Raw genomic sequence first — 18230 nt, forward strand, 5'->3', positions numbered from 1 at the left:
TGTAAACCACTCACTCCAGGCACCTTACACTAACAGCACGACGTGAATACTTCTGTAATATCACATTAAGCGATCATTGTCGATGATCCGTCCTCTGACTGTCGACATGTCTGAGTCATGGGCCTTTCATTTCAAAGTCTTGAAATTATGTGGATTTGTTTCGGGCAACCAATAACTCCAACACGACGTAATTATAATAAATACTCCTGTACTAATATTACAGTAAGCGCCCCTACAGGCGATCATTGTTGAGAAGCCGTCCTCTGAGTCAACTGTCTTTCATTTCAAAGTCTGGAGATTATGTGGATTTGTTTCGGACGCACACAACCAATAATTCCACCCGTATCTTTCCGTAGTCTCGTCCAGACTGACTATGCTGGCTATTCATAGGGACATTAATTTGTCAGGGGAGTTTTGCTATATAAGAGGAGTTGGACGGGAAACATTAACCTAAGCGTGGACTGACTCCCCTGGCCAATTTCCCGAATTTTTACCGAATTCTACGATCCCCGTACCCCCTATGAAGGCCTGGTAAAGGCTAATATTAATATTGCCGTGTTGCATGCAATAAGATACCTGCCCAGCAATTACGACGCAAATCTGCTCTGGAACCAAACCTACAATTTCCGGTCACCTGGCAGAATTATGTCGCGCATTTTCCGAGACGAACGAAGGCGACAATTACATGTTTAGCAGTGCACATAAACCCGCTTTGAAAACATTCGGCATGCCCGCGAGGCGAGTAGGTCTGAACCTACCGTACCGTGTCATCGGACAGGGCTCGAAATACCACCTGTACATGTAGGTTAGTGCAGGTGAAATTGGAGCTGTGCAGGTATTTCTCGTGTCTACCTGCACCTAACCTGCACTGGTGCATGTACTGGGTTTTATGCATACATGTATTATGTCCTACAATGTATATTATAGCTGTACATGGATTGTTCTTAGCTGCATTGACTGTTACCACCTATAAAGTATAAATCTAAAAATAAAAATAGCAATGGTTCATGAGCAATATTTTGTATGATCCATACTTCCTAAATTCCGAGTGGTGCAGGTAAAATTTGTCTGGTGCAGGTAATTTCCAATGTTACCTGCACTGGTGTCGGCACGCAGAAAAAAAAAGTATTTCGAGCCCTGTCTGGCTTGACAGCTTCGTACGTACCTGTGTCAGTATTGTGTTCGGGACGGCTCCTTACGGGAGCATTGTAGGGTCTTCGGCTAGACCGAAAATCTACGTAAGGCAGGTCTGTAAGTGTGAGCAAGCTGCTGTGTGCACAACCCAGTGTGTTGTCGGGAGTCGTCTAGCAATGTTTCCGTTGTAGGAGGAAGCCAGGATTTTCGTACAGGACTTCGTGAGTGCGTAGTTGTTGTTGGTAAAGCCACGGATACCACCAGGTTTGGGCTACAGTTGAAAGGTGAGGGCTTTGTTTAGCTTTGACACCATTTTTGTTCTGGTATATACCAGGGGTGTATATGCCGTCCATTTATACGTTTTGCTGCGGTGTCTCTCGCTGGCAGTACATGTATTTTGGGACTATCACGTACAAATGTTAGCGATACAGACGTTATTTGGCCTCTAGTGTCCCGGTTGTCGCAGAACTAGAAAGCGAGGCGAATGACCTCGACGCACAATGAACCAGTATATGCTGTACATAGCGGCTGTCTTTCGGGTCACCGAATTGAAACCATATTTCTATTTTGGCTACATGTTTGATGGCTATATCCAGACAAGGGAATCTATCTTTCTTTAAGTTAACGTAAGCTTGATATAGATCGTTACGTATTTTGTCTTACCAATTTTATTGAACCACCATGCGTAACAGTCTTGCCAAAATCACAGCTGTGTTTTAAATAGTGACCGTTTCAGTATAAGTTTGATCTTGAACGTGTTGCTTTTTCGGGTTCCCGATGCCAGATTTTTTTCTCTGTTTTCGTATGAGCAGTTTTGTTAATGTGTCCAGGCCGTAGCTATGCCAGAAATGCGGTAAGAGGGCTAACCTGTCGGCCCGAACGGAGGGTGTGCCTCTCACGGCTGATCCCTCTCTAAACACGCGACCCACTCGACACGAAGCCAGCTATAATGGAGGGGTTTGGTTGCCCCCGGGGCTGGATGTGCTCCTTCCCAGTTTGTTTTCTGCAGACGACAGGGGTTTTGGCATACTCTCTGAGCAGAGGTTAGGCCCCGGCTTGTTATGGGGGTCTTTTGTGCGTTTTTATCAGGTTTTCTTATTTAATAGGTGGGGACACTAAACAACCTCTGCTCGGGGAGTACAACTACAAGTAGATTTGTTTGTCGCGATGTTTGTTGTCAGGATCAGGGAGTTGGAAGTAATTGTAGCTGTCACCTGTCAAAGTTACTTACTTTGTGGAACAGAACAGTGTTATATAATTCTAAATACATTAATGGAACATTTATAGAACGCAACAGTGTACTATGATTCTAAATATATGTCAGCGTCTAGAATTCAAGATACGTTACTATATTGTTGGCTACGGGGCCTCGGTCCTCCGATATTATTTCGTGTATGTTTGTGGGGATGGAAAGAATAACTAGTAAGATGAATTGATACATCCAGGTAGTAAGATGCTCTACCGATGTAACAAGGTAATCGTTACTCAAGCAACTGACTTTGGAAGACGTTAGGGACGAAAGACGGCGGATGCTAGACGCCTAGAGTCGCTAGATACTGTCTGAAACGTCTGGGCGTTTCCAAACTTAATCCAGTTGCTTGAAAAACTGTTGTCATGCACAATATTTTTGTGCTCCCGACTTCTTTCCAGTTACACAGCTGGAACAAAACACGTCTTTAGTCCAAAGTGCAGTGAGCTCAACCCATATCCTTTACATGCACACACACAGCTCAACGCAGCTGGCTTCGATTATGCAACAATCAACGTAATCCCAGCGAGGAATACTTGATTAATAGTACGGGTTTCTTTCCACTAAACGGTGATCGTCGATTCACCTTACAGCGACCCAAATTTGTGTTCCCCTTAATTTCATAATTGAAATATAATGATTCAAAAGACAAGTATATATGAAGTGAATAGACACACAAAACGTAAGCAATTTCTTTGGACTTCATTGAGCAATCTGCCAAATCTTTGGGCTCAGTGATCACAGTCAGTAACTAATGTAGTAATGGAAAACCCGGGGTGCTGTCAAATCACGCAGATAGTTGCTGTGATTTTTACGGTGACCCGTCCAATTACTTATATTATTTTTTTCATCTTTGGAATTCGTGAGCGATCTTTTAAATCTTTGGGCCCAGTGGTCGTCGCATATATATAGGGGTGAATATTATCAAGCAGCACTGCGTTGTGTTTGCCCCAGCCCTGTAGCGTTACACTGACGGTTGCAGAAGGTTTTACGGAGATCCGTCCGCCCAACTTGACCCGCAGAAATGCAAACACAGGTGTGTGGGATAAACTAAAGGGAGTGTTCGGATAAAGGAAGTGTTCGGATAAAGGCAGTGTGCGCCCCAGCCCCCTAGGATTACGCTGACTGTTGCAGAGGTTTTTACGGAGATCCGTCCGCCCAACTTGACCCGCTGGAAGACAAACACAGGTGTGTCGGATAAAGGAAGCGTTCGCCCCATGCCCAACCCGCTAGCGTTACACTGACGGTTGCAGAGGTTTTTACGGAGATCCGTACGCCCAACTTGACCCGCTGGAACACAAACACAGGTGTGTCGGATAGAGGAAGTGTTCGCCGCGCCCCGTACCAAAACCCACACGGCATGGCTTCCGGACCGGGCGGGATGGTGTTGGGGATAATATCGCGAAGCCGGGTGTGAAGAGATGGACCTCTGTACCTTGCTGATACATGTGGTATAACGGCTACATAAGATATAACTAGCCTCTACCAGGCTCCAGCGGGATCGCTGGGTCAAATAGTAGAAATAGGACAAAGAGTCAACTATCGCAAATCTACGGATTGCAAGCCGACTCCTGTGGCCGGCCGACTCCCCTAGCGTACTTTTGTTGACTCTATCCGTCCAATTTCTACTATTTGACCAGCGATCCACGGAGCCTGGTAGAGGTTGGATATAACGCGTCTTGTAATAAAGACGCACAACTTGCAAATTATTCACAATTGAACTTTATACAATTACAGCGTACTACAGAATATCTGTATACTAGTACCTTCCAACTGAAGGTGGCCATATCTTAATAGATTATGCCCAGATTTCTCTCAAATGTAATTAATTTAGTGAACACTTGTTTCCACATATATCGTACATACAATACTATATATTTGTTTTGCTAAGTTAGCAATGCCTAAGTGTTATTTTCAACGTAATAAATGATTTCGACGGAGTACTGGGATACAGACGCTACAACGCCAGAGAGGAATGAAAATCAAGATGGCGAAAGTAAAATCCCTGGTGGTTCTTCAAACTTCAAAGTGAGAGCAGCGATTTTAATGATGCAGCCAATGTGAGACGCAGTGGTCCGTATGATCGGATATTAAGGACCAAAGGAGTGCAGCAAACGAAAACAGTTCGCGTTTCCGACCGCTGGGAGGTTGTGTGTTCACAAAGTGATACAAGAAAAACGTCGGGGGCGGGAAGAAATACAGCATTAAAACAATCAATGAATCAATCAATCAGTCAATCAATCAAGGATCAGTCACTTAATCAAACTGTCTGTGCGGCATCTGTACGTCATCAATGTGTATTGACTTTGTTTATTACCATCTGTTTTTTGTACGTAACGTTAACTATCATTTAGCATGAGTGTGTATTGTAGGTTACTCTTTATTTCGTACATAGAAAGATTATAACACCTTGTGCCATTATGTCAAAGTACAATGTACTCATTGCAACGAAAGTAGATATATCAATCAACATCGGTTACTGAAAGCTAATCACACAATAATTCTTTTCAATGCTCATTTATATATACTCTTCTTACAGACTAGACATAAAGAAAACTACTGTACTCTCCTTTTTCAACAAAGACCGATGAGAAGAGGAAAGAGACAGGTTAGTATTTCCCCTCTGGCCGGCCTAAAACTCCTCTGGTAGCAAAACTCCCCTTGTAAATTATTCTCTCTATAATAGCCAACGTATTCAGTCTGGTAGAGACTAACTGAATTGATAGCCTGAGTATCATCCTCCGTAGTAACCGCTGGCTACTGAATTGAGCCACTGTGGACAAGTTGTGCTAAAACAGATCATTCATAGCCTGATTTAATCTCGCTTATAGCAGCACCGGGAAGGAGCCAGTTACAGCGCCGGACAGAGTTTGTGTTACAGACTAGATTATTCATGAAACTCCAACTTTACTTCCAGGTCTGGCACCATGAGTCGGCTGTTGTTGGGTATCGCGGTGGTGTTTCTCGGGTCCGTGTGCTGGGAGGTGTGGTGTTGTAACGAGGCCTTGTGCGCGCCTGACGTCAGCAGGTGTCTCCTGTTGGAGACCTGTAACTGCAAACCCACGGAGGACAACTGCACGTGCTGCCAGGACTGCTTCAAGTGTCTGCACAGGCTATGGGACGAGTGCTGCGACTGCGTCGGTAAGGAAACGTGTTTTTACTTCTTTTTTTTTCAAGTTCAAGAAGAGCCTGTGTATCAAGAGCGGCTCATACATATAACAAAGTACGTTATATAGATGACCTCCTTGGTATAACCAAATAATACAATTTGTCGGTAAGGAAACATGTTTTTACTTTTTTTTTCAAGTTCAAGAAGAGCCTATAACATTATATTACTCTCCAAGCAGAGGTAAGGCTACGTTTTATGTACAGTATTAACTGTAAAACAGTACAAAATAGAAAGCCCCATAAAAGACGCATAAAAATCCTTTAAAAAAACCGAGCCCAACCTCTGCTTGGAGAGTACCTGTATATGAAGAGTATAAAAATAACCCTAAGAAGAATTAAGGGTTAAACCCACCGGCCTTTGACAAGGTTATGCTTTCGTTGCCGTCTGTGTGTGTGTTTTTATTTGTTTCTGTGTTCGTTTATTTGTTAGTGGACATCATAACTGAAGAAGTTGTGGATGGATCTTTTTGATATTTGGTATGTTCGTAGGTGTTGGGCAATGAAGAAAAATAGATTATGACCCCCCCTAGTGGCTTTCCATAGTATAGCAGAAGGACTTCCGGTTTTGATCTTTTGTGTTTTACACATAATAAGACAAGTACAATGCTGTAACCGTCTGGCAGATGAGGAAAATCCGGTGTGGACATTTTAGAGCTGTAGCCGCGATTGTAGGACAGGTCGCGGAAAGGCCACGCATTCACGCCCCACCTGTATGTTATGTACACGCTCCCGACCTTCCCTCATCACCCACCGGCCCTTCCTGCCATTTCTTCAGCCAAATTTCCCGAAGTTCCTGTCAGAAAGGTTTAATTATAGTGCCTTTCAGAGTTAGTTACTACCGATAGACTGGAGAACCAAGAGGATATGTGCATCGCCGGTTTCCAGCGGCGTTACAAACTTACACACAATGGTCCTGACGAAAATGTCGTCTGACATCAACAATTGTCCTGACGAAACTGTCGTCTGACATTACTGTCAATCTCGTGACGGCAGACAAAAAGGTAGAAGTGTAGACTGTAGACAAGTCAAGCTGTGGGAGATAGTAATATCTTCTTTGTGTGGCATTTGCTTCTAGAATTCTACCATTTTCTGAGGAAAAACTATGAGTATAACAATCTCACGACGACAGACACAAGACCATAAGACTAAGGAGAGTGTAGACAATAACGTAAGACAAGCCAAATTGTATGGGAATTGAGATAGCAACGTCTTCAATGTCTGGATTTCATTTCTATCATTTTCTGTCAGAAAATACGACAACAGAAGCCTTTACTTCACTCTGTATGTCCCCGTATGAGGAAGGTCTGGAATGGAGACAGCTAAACCAGATTTGGCGGGAGAATTTGTCAGCCCGCTGTGCCCCGGTCTCCCAGGAGCGATCCCCTCCATTTTAGGCACATGTTTTAACGAGCTCTAATGGCGCCTAAATGGTGTAAAGACATGTCGCAAATTCTTGTAATTACGCGTTTGGAACCAGTTGTGCGGGTGAGCTGCGGTGGTCTGGTCTCGCCTCGGGCTGGCGGGGATTACTCCATCAAGGGGCGGACAAAAACGATGCAGTTTTGCTCACAGTTATGCATGGAGTTTCACACTAATTTACTGTAACATTCGTTTGTCGTTGTTACAGCTCAATAAATATTGGTTACCACGAAAGGTCGTATGGTAGAAATATGTGATTGATGTAGTGATTGATAAAACGAAAAATTCCAAAGGAAAATGATTGAAAAATGTTGCCTCGTTGTATTAGTTGTACTCCATCAAGTGATAAACAAGAACAATGCAGTTTGGCTCGCAGTCATGCATGGATTTCACACTACTTTACTTCAGCATTCGGTTGACGCTGTTACAACCAAGGACTTAATTATCTTTACATAACGTCCTTGTTACAACTCAATAAATGACTAAGAAATGTTGTCGTTTGATCGAAATATGCGATTGATTTTGATATATAAATAAAATGAAAAATTACAAAGAAAAATCATCGAAGAAATGTTGCATCGCTCTAGTTTCTACCATTTTAACCTCCTTGGTTCTACTCCATCAAGTGATAAACAAACACAATGCAGTTTGGCTCACAGTTATGCATGGTGTTTCACACTACTTAACTTGAGCATTCGTTTGTCGTTGTTACAACTCAATAAATATTGGTTACCACGAAAGGTCGTATGGTCGAAATATGTGATTGATGTAGTGATTGATAAAACGAAAAATTCCAAAGGAAAATGATTGAAAAATGTTGCCTCGTTGTATTAGTTGTACTCCATCAAGTGATAAACAAGAACAATGCAGTTTGGCTCGCAGTCATGCATGGAGTTTCACACTACTTTATTTCAGCATTCGGTTGACGCTGTTACAACCAAGGACTTAATTATCTTTACATAACGTCCTTGTTCCAACTCAATATATGACTAAGAAATGTTGTCGTTTGATCTAAATATGCGATTGATTTTGATACATGAAATGAAAAATTACAAAGGAAAATCATCGAAGAAATGTTGCATCGCTCTATTTTCTACTATTTTAACTTTTTTAAGTGATAAGAAACACAATGCAGTTTGGCTCATAGTTATGCATATGGTTTCACACTACTTTACTTAAGCATTCGTCTTACGTTATTACATCTCATTAAATAACTACGTAGTATGATTGAAATATGTGATTTAGATAAATGAAACATCATCATATCTTGTCGAAAAATTACGAAGGAAAATGATCGAAAAAAATGTTGCCTCCCTCTAAGTTCTACTCCATCAAGCATATAACGTCATTGCATCAAGTGACAAACAAGAACAATGCAGTTTGGCTCACAGTTATGCATGGGTTTTCACACTGTTTTCACACTAAATACACTTAATTGAAAGACAGATTTTCACACTAGTTACTTCGGCGTTATGTAACGTTATGACAAGTTAATACTAGTAATTGAGTAAGTGGGCGAACAAGAAAGGTCGAATCGAATTTTGTAATTTAAACGAAAAATAACCAAGCAATGAAAAGGATAGACGGGGTACAACAAAATTGCACAATTTTTGCAATTCTTTTGTTTTTGACAAATAAACCTTTCGTCGACAGTTGGCAAGTGTTGGTGATTGTAGTGAATCCACAGCTTGCCTACATTACACTGTAATGAACCTTTATCAAGTGAGATAATGAAAAACTGATTGAGAAATGCCTATGAGAAATGTATTCGAAACGTTACCTCGTATAACCGACCAAGACTTATATAAAACACCCAAGTACATCGACCTCTAGAATATGTAAACTCACATGAAACGTGACGAATTATGTGGTCTCTACCACCAGTACCAGACTCCGGCCTGGCCGAATAGTAAAAGGGGACTTTGGCCAGGTTTGAATTTTTAAAAAATTTAAGTCTAGAAGGAGTTAATATAGCCTGATTAAATCTCGCTTATAGCAGCCCGCCAAACATCCGCCAGTTACAGCCCTGGACAGCGGAGTTTGTGTTACACAGACTAGAGTTAATAGGCCTAGGGGTGAACTGACCGACCAGTGTGATAGCTGGATAGATTGCAAAAGACTAAAATGCCATGGCAACTTATTTGTCCTTTTGGGCTAAATTCTTCTATTCTTTTCATTCAGCTTACACGTCTACTCGGAGACTACGAAAAATGTAACCATCGCCACATATTCCAAAGATATTTAAAACGGAATTAGCGAACCGGGATTTGTTAAGCCCCGGAGATTTTTTGATAGCACTTGTAAATTTGTCGCGATGGTAGTAAAGCCACCGGAATTACCCTGGAATTACCGGGATTTGATAATGGTACAGGAACGATTTGGGATTTCTTTAATTGATTCGCCCCGGAGAAACAAAAGATATCGTGAACAGATACGGAGGTATACATTGATACTTACGCGTATCTGAAAGTTATCACACGGTCCGGAACACCTGTATTGAACGTTTTCGCGGCCCAGGTATGACATAAAAAGCCGTACCACACAGGCTTCGAAGTTTTATCACACAGACTTCCATCAAATATTTCGAACATACTCTGCGCACGACAGTGCGTCGTGGTCGAAAACTCAAATACTAGGGGTGCCTAAGCATTTGCACGAACCCTATGAATTTCGTACAAATATTATGTGATACACACGAATCACTATGCGAAAACGCACGAATATTATGAAATTCGCACGAATCACTATGCAAACACATACGAATATTATGAAATTCGCACGAATCACTATGTGATTTACACGAACCTTATGAGATTTGCACGATCCTTATGCGAAATTGCGCAACCACTGCCGGGGTCACGTGACAGACGGAGCGGGATTTTCAAGATGGCGGCTTCGATCGGCGGCGACGGAAAATACGATGTAACACGCCGAAATGAAGCAAAACAGTAGCTCACAGGCTATCAAATACATTTTTGCGACGGTAAATGTCCATTCCATGCCTTGAAATATAAATATCACGGGTAGAAACGCTCAAAATCATGCCTCCTCCCGGCCGCCGTTTTTGCATAAGGATCGTGCAAATCTCATAAGGTTCGTGTGCGATTTCATAATATTCGTGCGTTTTTGCATAGTGATTCGTGCGAATTTCATAATATTCGTGCGTTTTCGCATAGTGATTTGTGTGTATCACATAATATTCGTACGAATTTCATAGGGTTCGTGCAAATGCTTAGGCACCCCTGAATACCTGATTTACTCGAATGCCTTCGGCCGTCGGACGATCCAATCCGCGGTCGGGCTGGTACCTCGGGTGATACGGAATACACCGTGTTTGTGTGTTGTTTTCTATGTATAGCATTTACGATTACGAAACAGCATTTTGATATCGGATACATGTATTGAACAGTTGAAGTCAGATTTTATGATATCTTTTCATTGTGAACCACGGATTGACGTAACACTAGCCTATGTTGAATGTAACTCAATATGTCTTTACTTTCCGCCACAGCATGACTATGAGGGCCATTATGTCATCATAAATTGCCACATGCCCGCAGCCCTGTCTCACCAATTACTGACACATCAATACTAGCTGCCACATAATAGTACAAGTTCCTTAGCTTTGTTCACCAAACCGTAACGTACAAATACAGCCGTGACAAAGAGGTATTCACATAGACATATTCAGCCGTGCTACACTGAACAGTGTGCCTTTGATATTGAGATAAAAAAATTAAAATCTTGATCTCCCAACCGTACGCGTAACGTACAAATACAGCCATGACAAAGAGGCATTCACCAAGGTATACTAGTATTCAGCCCTGCTACATTGAACTGAGTGCTTTTGGTATTGAGATAAAAAGAAAAACCGTAGGATTTTCCCATCTGTTCGCGTTATACCCCTGTCACATTTGGCGAAAATCGATCGGACGACGACTCTGCGGCAATCGCCCGAGCCTCGCTTATAATAAAAAAAACTTAATTGCACAACAATTGTACAAGGTGAAAAGTACGGCTTACATGTGGCAGGGACGGTTTTCAGGTAATAAAATACGCGCAACCCTCTGTCGATCTTAAATCTTAAATATGGCCGATCTTCCATAGATACGCCCAAAGATCGTGGATAATGTGACAGGGGTACAAATACAGTCATGACAAAGAGGCATATTCAGCCTTGCTACATGAAACAGAGTGCCTTTGGTCCGTATTGAGATCAAAAACACTCGCGCTTAATTCCGCTCGACTGGAAATCGGGAAACGATTTCGCGGGTCAGGTCCCCAGAACAGGCCCGAGTTGTGCCGGGCCCGCGAGAGCTGACCCAGAAATTATGGGCTGCCTCTCGTCAATCGCGTTGCCATGGCAATCAGACGACAGAAGCGCGGGAGCCCGTAGGGCGCGCTTTGATGTAGAAGTGGTTTTGGCACGGCTTCAAGTCGCATTGACGTGTGTGTTCGGGACAGCTGTCATGACGCGTTTGCTAATGGCGCATCACGCGGTAAAGAACATTTAATGGTGCTCTCCAACCAAGCAGAGGTTAGGCTCCGGCTGTTCTTAAAACGTTTTAGTCGTTTTTATCGGGCTTTCTATTTTGTATTGTATCTTGTATTGATGTGTATTGTTGTAATTCTTGTATTGTCAATACCTAACTTCAAGAAACATGACAAAATAGAAAGCCCGATAAGAAATACTAAAAAAAAAAACGTTTAAAAAACAGCCGGAGCCTAATCTCTGCTGGGAGAGTAATATCACGTAGTAAAGAACATTTAATGGTGCTCTATAAGCAGAGGTTAGGGTAGACTGCGGCTTGTTTTGAATGTTTTTAGACGTTTTATCGGGATTTATCTTTTGTCAGCCAGGTTTCCTTTTTTTAAATTCTGTCGGCCAGCCGGGCTTTCTGAACGAGAAAAAGAAGAACTGGCAAAATAGAAAAAAGCACGATAAAAATGCCTAATAAACCGTCCAAAACAAGCGGGGTTGAACCTATGCTTTGAAAACAACCCATTGCCCCTAGGGCCTAAAAACGCTATGTGTACGGGGACTACCTTTACCTTCACCTTTTCTTCCAGCCATGTGTCGGAAGAATTCCTCTCGAGCCACTGCGACCTCTAATTTTTCAAGAGCTCGATCTCGGACCCATCCCATCCCTGTTCAAGGCGCTAGAGGGCGCTCTTGCACTATCTATATAAGGTTGAAGTGTTGGGACGATCTAACTCATGCAAAATACGTTTCCTTATAGCCATGTGTAAGAAAAACCACGACAGGGCCGCAGCATCCTTCAAGAGCTCCCTCTCGGACCTGACGGACCCCTTCCCGTCCCTGTTCAATACGCTAGATGGCGCTTTTGCACTGTCAAGGGCAAAAGCGATTAGGATGTTCTAACTCAATAAAAAAAAAACTGTTTTAAATCTGTTTCCCTCCAGCCATGTGTAAGAAAAACCACACCAGGGCCGCAGCATCCTCCAAGAGCTCCATCTCGGACCTGACGGACCCGATCCCGTCGCTGTTCAAGGCTCTGACGGACCCGTCTCAGGACACGCACCTGAAGTGGACCATCATGCGCATACCTGCAGACGGAGACACCCCTGCCATCTCCGCACACCACTTCTTCCACGTCAAGGAGAAACTACAGCAAGGCGAAGATGGTACTAGTTTTAGACATACTTACTTTATCTGGTCGTTTCTACCTAACAGACATAGAACAACGATTTATGTAAAGGAACACTACAAGGTGCAGAATGCAATAGTTTTAGAAATACAAGTGTTGGATTCTCAATTTGATTATTATTACGTAGCTAGGTTTATGACAAAGACTTTAGTAGTATACTAATTCCACTGCCGGCTGCCGACCAGGGCGGAGCATCGCTGCAACCGAGCGGTTTGACAGAGCGCTCAACGGATTTTAAAGATTTCAAAAATCTTTTTGTAATGTTTTATTGTCTATTTGTTGATGTTCCAGTTGTTAATTCCGAAGTCAAGGGTCATACAAATCTAATTTTGGTCAATCTACGGTCTCTCAGAGATCAACATCTGGTGGAAATAGGGAGGCCAAAAAGTTTCTCACCGACGCCTTTTTTCTCGTCACTATAATCTCTACGCCAATGCACACCCCTAGGCCGGCTACACTCCTTTGCCAGCTTTTCACTATAGGACCTGCTTGTAGATTAACTTAATTCAACAAGGACAATACGATGTGGACACAAGGCAGCTAACTAACTCCATTTCGTCTTTTTCTCTCCCTGTTGCAGTTTTGCTTGAAGATCAGCTAATCGACAAATCCCTGCCGGACCTTCCCGTCCTGACTCCCCCGCACCACAACGGCACCCAGGACCTCTGTACCGTCGTGTTCTTCGACGACTGCATGTCGGACGACAAGTGCAAGATGTCGTGCGAGTCCATGGGCGCGTCGCGCTACCGGTGGTTCCATAACGGGTGCTGCCAGTGCATCGGGCCCGACTGTAAAAACTACGGGCTCAACAAGGTCAAGTGCTCGAACTGTATGAGCGACTTCTGAAGAAGACATTTTGTAAAAGGAAATAAAATTATCGCCGTTTTCTCTTCCAATGCATCGGTCTTGACTGTAAAAACTACAGACTCTATTAAGTCAAGTGTACGAACTGTAAGAGCGACTTCTGAGGAAGATACATCTTACAAAACGAAAATTAAGTATAAGTTCTCTTCCCGGTCCCGATTGTAAAAAGTACCCACTCAACAAGGTCAATTGTACGAACTGTATGAGAGACGTCTGGGCAAGTTCATCTTACAAAATGAAGGAATGAAACTAAATTAGCGCGTTTTTCTCTGCCAGTGACCGTTCCCCACTTTAAAAACTACGGACTTAATTTAGTCAAGTGTACGAACTGTATGAGCGCCTACATTTTATAAAACGTAATGAAATAAAAGTGTCGACTATTTCTCTGTAAATACTACTCTAAATCTGGAGTTTTAGCGTATTTAAACTGAACATAAACGAGGATAAGATCCGTTGCGTAGCAACGCAGACGATAGAATCAACCCTAGCGCCATGTTCGTATTGCGGACTAGGGATACAGAATTGTAAATTTTATAACGGTACGCATTGGAAAGATCTTACCGGAATCGCTATATTTTAGGTAATGTTGGAAACTCGAGATTTTGTTGAATAGTTGAATAACATGTATCCTGCTAAGTGTATTATTTTTGTTTTCAAGTGTCACTACTTTAATTTTACAATGTGACACTTTCAAGCCAGTAATAGCGCTACAATTACGATATATTCAGAGTTTTGTATTGAATCTAGATGCCGTAACGTACTAACCAACTTGTGTCGCAACGTATTTTCTGGCTAAACCATTGTACATACATGTTGCCGATGTACGGTAAAAGATTTAAATAAATACTTTTCATTGACTTCCCTTCGACGTTAACCTGGTGGACTGTTGAGTGCACAATGATGTTTTTGCGCAGGTTTACCAATCAGGTTTTTGAGGGTGTCCTGAGAATGTCTTCAAAATATGAAAGAAAGTCTTGTTCTTTCACGTACCTCAGAGCACACCAAACTGCTTTCCGACTCTGAACGTTATATTGCATGCACACGAATCCACACATCTTACAGCATGCACTAGGAAATGAAAACTGGATCCATTGATAAACAGTAAGGAATGCCGTTGCGAACCTATCCATACTAAGCCGCATTGACATTCTTTTGGTTTAGCTGAAGTTTGCGGCCAAAGTTTTTTTTTTTCCGTTTGATTACCAGGCTGGACGGTAGAAATCAAAGTAAAATGCAACTAGCTTCTTCCCCACAAACTTTTCCTAAACCAAAATAAAGTTTAATAACTCATACAGCCTTGTACATACATAATTGTGTGAACCCACACTAACGACAGCTGGTAGGGGCACTGGAGCTGTAGATATTCTTTGAGACACTGCAGAAGGTCAAGACATTATCTGCAGTAATCATTCTAAGTTTATTACTTTTTTCTACAAGGCTAATCATATGTATACATGGCAACATCATCTGGTAAAAGCGCTTACTTTATTCTACTGACATGAATCTATAAACTAACATCTTCAGATGAATCTAAATATTCACATATCTTTTCTTCCATATATTACTGTTAGTACATGTCAAACACAAATAATAAATATTCCCCAATATTTTTTCCACATTACAAAAATAGATGTGATTGTGTATATTTCCTTAGAAGATCTTGAAGGTGTATACAATGAAAATTCTTATTAACATCCTGTTGACAGCTTTGGTCTTCTTATGATTGTGATATCACATACTTGTCTGTATCACTTAATCTGATTTCTTTTTACATTTGGATACTAAACTTTTTGGCATATTGCTCTGACAACATGTAGTCACAGATATTTGTGCCTCATTCTCTTGTACCAACATGCTGCTGACAGAGAAAGCAGTTTTTTTAAAGAAAAAATGTCAAGGGAGAGCACTGCAATGGAGCGGAGCAACCAAGTGTGGTGATGGTATTGATGATGAGCATTCCTCTTCCAGGGTGCAGAGTTTTAGAGAATTTTAAGTTAAAATGGGTCTTTGCAAGGCTTCCTGATAAGTAACTTGCCTCTCTGGGGGCATTGGCGGCGGGATGATAGGGCGATTTGCGATTATTAACTGCGAATACGTCGAGAAGGAAAATATGCCAGGCAAGGAATATATGCCGGGAAGCTTGTACTCGCCCCCATAAGTATATCGCAAATCGACCTACAAATCCCCCCAACCTCACCACCACCACCCTCCCCCAGAGAGGCCGGTGAAGGAGGCTACTGTCAGAAAGGTTACAGTTGAAAATGGTGGCCACATTTGACCTGGTAGCAACTCTGGTCAATCAGAATTTTATGCTTGTCAGAGAATCTTCTCGTCAGGGTAAGAGGGGGCCATGGTTTAACCTTAATGGTATGGGGCACAGTGCCCTTGTTCCCCATTTTCAAAATGCCCTGCTGAAAGACATGGACACCAAAACAATGTTTTGCTGGCAATTTCAACTCTCATAATTCCTTTGTGCACCCTAAGACTACCAGATTGATAAAAAACATGGCTTATTAAAATAGACATCATGTGCTCAAGATATTCATTCTTTGGAATACCTTGATAGTACTGTTTGGCAGCGGCCTTAAGATACCCAGAGCAATAATGAGAGTTGCTGTTATATCCACTTTGATTGGATTAAGTACTCAATTTGCACTGAAGATGATGTTTTTACGCAAAGTGCTGTGATTTGAGGAGATCCAGCCAGAGTTGTTCATTTTATCACAGACCATTGCCATGATGGTGGACAGATCGTGGGTTGGGCCGAAATCTTTCAGTAGTTTTGCCAAATGCCACACATAGGGAGCCCCGTCCTCAAACCGCACAGCCACATAGCCTGGGACCGTGGCCAGGCCCAGGAAGAAGTCGGCTTCGTGGCAGATATAGAGGACAGGTTTGACATCGTAGTCACCATCGAAGCTCTCCCTACCCTGAAGTTTCTCTCCCTGACAAGCCTGAATGAAGAACAACTTCGGTTTGCCTTTGAGAGAGGGGCATTTCTTAGCATTGACTGGCTTCATGAGCTGACTGATATCTATGCCTACGTCATCGGAAGAGTAGACCATCCCCCCAGTGCCGTGCGACATGATGCAGCAGACAAAACAGTCGTAGTTTGAGTGGTCTGCCCTTCCCTGTTCCTTCATAGTAGCCACCATCCTGGCCTGGTCAAGGTCATGGAAGATGAAGACCTTGAAATTCAGGCTTTCAAAGGCTTCTCGGAGACGATCTGAAGTAGAAAGAGATGAACTTGTATGTCATTCTTGTTTGCAACACATCTATGATATGATATGATAAAAAAAACAGACATATGAAGGGACATTTCAGAACTTTGGGGGGAAGTCAATCACGTATTCAGGCCTGTGCTCACACCACAAATAAACAATCATGACAACATCATCATCATCATCGGCATTCGCTTGTGGCCGAGCAATCATGACAACAGCATACTACTTAAATAATAATCCAATGATATGTAATACACAACATGCACAAAAGACCAACTATATATACACAGAGAATTCACATTACATTCAAATTAAACTGAAAAATAGAAACTTTCAGGAAATAGATATAATGATTATATGGTCATCTTCTTCCAGGGTGCATATAGGGTGCTAAAGGCTTTGATGTGCAAATGCCAAACTCTGAAATATTACTATTATATTCAGTAAGGCCATGTTGACTTCATTAAATGGATTACATCTGTGCGAGCATAAATTGTCTGTTATTCCTAAACCATACTCGGAGTGTTTTATTATTTGTTCAACCTCCCTGACCACTTAGACTTCATAATGAAGGCAACTCTTATTGGTGTAACAAACTTTTTTTCATTTACATATTAGATAATAGTAATACTAGCATATAGGATAATAAAAAGCCTGACCTGTATCTCCTTCCGCACCGTCACGGCGGGGCATGTCCTCAAAGTTGATGTTGTTGATGATGACGGCAATCCCACGTGGAGAACGGCTCATGTCATAGGAACAGGTGAACTTGGTAGACAAGGAGGCAATCTGCTCCTTCAGCTGTTCCTTCTCCCTCCTGTCAGCCTCTTTCTGCTCCATCAGCTGTTCCATCTCCCTTCTGTCAGCCTCTCTCTGCTGTTCCATCTCCCTCCTGCCAGCCTCTCTCTGCTCCTTCAGCTGTTCCTTCTCCCTCTTGTCAGCCCCTTTCTGCTCCTTCAGCTGTTCCACAAGGTCACTCAGCTGTTCCATCTCTCTCTTGTCAGCCTCTTTCTGCTCCTTCAGCTGTTCCTTCTCCCTCTTGTCAGCCCCTTTCTGCTCCTTCAGCTGTTCCATCTCCCTTCTGTCAGCCTCTTTCTGCTCCTTCAGCTGTTCCATCTCCCTCTTGTCAGCCACTTTCAGCTCCTTCAGCTGTTCCATCATCCTTCTGTCAGCCTCTCTCTGCTCCACCAGCTGTTCCAGAAGGTACCACAGCTTTTCCATCTTCCTCCTGTCAGCATCTCTCTGGTTCCTCAACTGTTCCATCTTCCTTTTGTCAGCCTCTCTCTGGTTTGTTAAATTTCTCATCTCCCTCTTGTCAGCTTCTGCCTGGTTCTTCAAATTACTATTTTCTTCTGACAGCCTCACATTAGCTTTTGTTTTGAAACTTAGTTCAGTAGATAGGTGCATGAGTTTTGTACTTATGTCCTGAAGTTGCAGTCCTCGGTTGACCAATGTTGGTCAGAGCTCCACATGTTACACCGGTGCAGACTTTAACTTTAAGGA

General features: G+C 42.5%; 2 protein-coding genes across 3 annotated transcripts in view; one reads left to right on the forward strand and one right to left on the reverse strand.

Annotated features, from left to right (window-relative positions):
* LOC118418293 (twisted gastrulation protein homolog 1-A-like) overlaps positions 1-13496 on the forward strand; it is a 24179-nt gene extending 10683 nt beyond the window's left edge. The window contains exons 1-4 of one of the 2 annotated variants that reach the window (XM_035824146.1): positions 1189-1418; positions 5301-5524; positions 12395-12616; positions 13220-13496. In XM_035824146.1, the coding sequence (XP_035680039.1) occupies positions 5311-5524; positions 12395-12616; positions 13220-13485 (702 nt within the window). In that variant the 5' untranslated portion in view covers positions 1189-1418; positions 5301-5310 and the 3' untranslated portion in view covers positions 13486-13496. Of the gene's footprint in view, positions 1-1188; positions 1419-5300; positions 5525-12394; positions 12617-13219 lie in introns of those variants that run through there. The other variant, XM_035824145.1, reaches the window with a different exon arrangement.
* Positions 13497-14748: 1252 nt separating this feature from the next.
* LOC118417971 (caspase-8-like) lies at positions 14749-18177 on the reverse strand. Its single transcript, XM_035823756.1, has 2 exons — positions 17387-18177; positions 14749-16729 (listed from the first exon to the last, which is right to left on the reverse strand). The coding sequence occupies exons 1-2, from the start codon at positions 18132-18134 to the stop codon at positions 16149-16151; spliced, it is 1329 nt and encodes a 442-aa protein (XP_035679649.1). The 5' UTR covers positions 18135-18177; the 3' UTR covers positions 14749-16148.
* Positions 18178-18230: the final 53 nt, after the last annotated feature.

The sequence above is a fragment of the Branchiostoma floridae genome, chromosome 6 (genome assembly GCF_000003815.2).
Source record: "Branchiostoma floridae strain S238N-H82 chromosome 6, Bfl_VNyyK, whole genome shotgun sequence".
NCBI classification, from domain to species: domain Eukaryota; kingdom Metazoa; phylum Chordata; class Leptocardii; order Amphioxiformes; family Branchiostomatidae; genus Branchiostoma; species Branchiostoma floridae.

Excerpts from the sequence above, each read along its gene's own strand:
- LOC118417971 (XM_035823756.1), bottom strand. The coding sequence starts at position 18,134 with ATGCACCTATCTACTGAACTAAGTTTCAAAACAAAAGCTAATGTGAGG. Across the intron at positions 16,730-17,386 it reads CGGTGCGGAAGGAGATACAG|ATCGTCTCCGAGAAGCCTTT; the intron begins GTCAGGCTTTTT and ends TTTCTACTTCAG.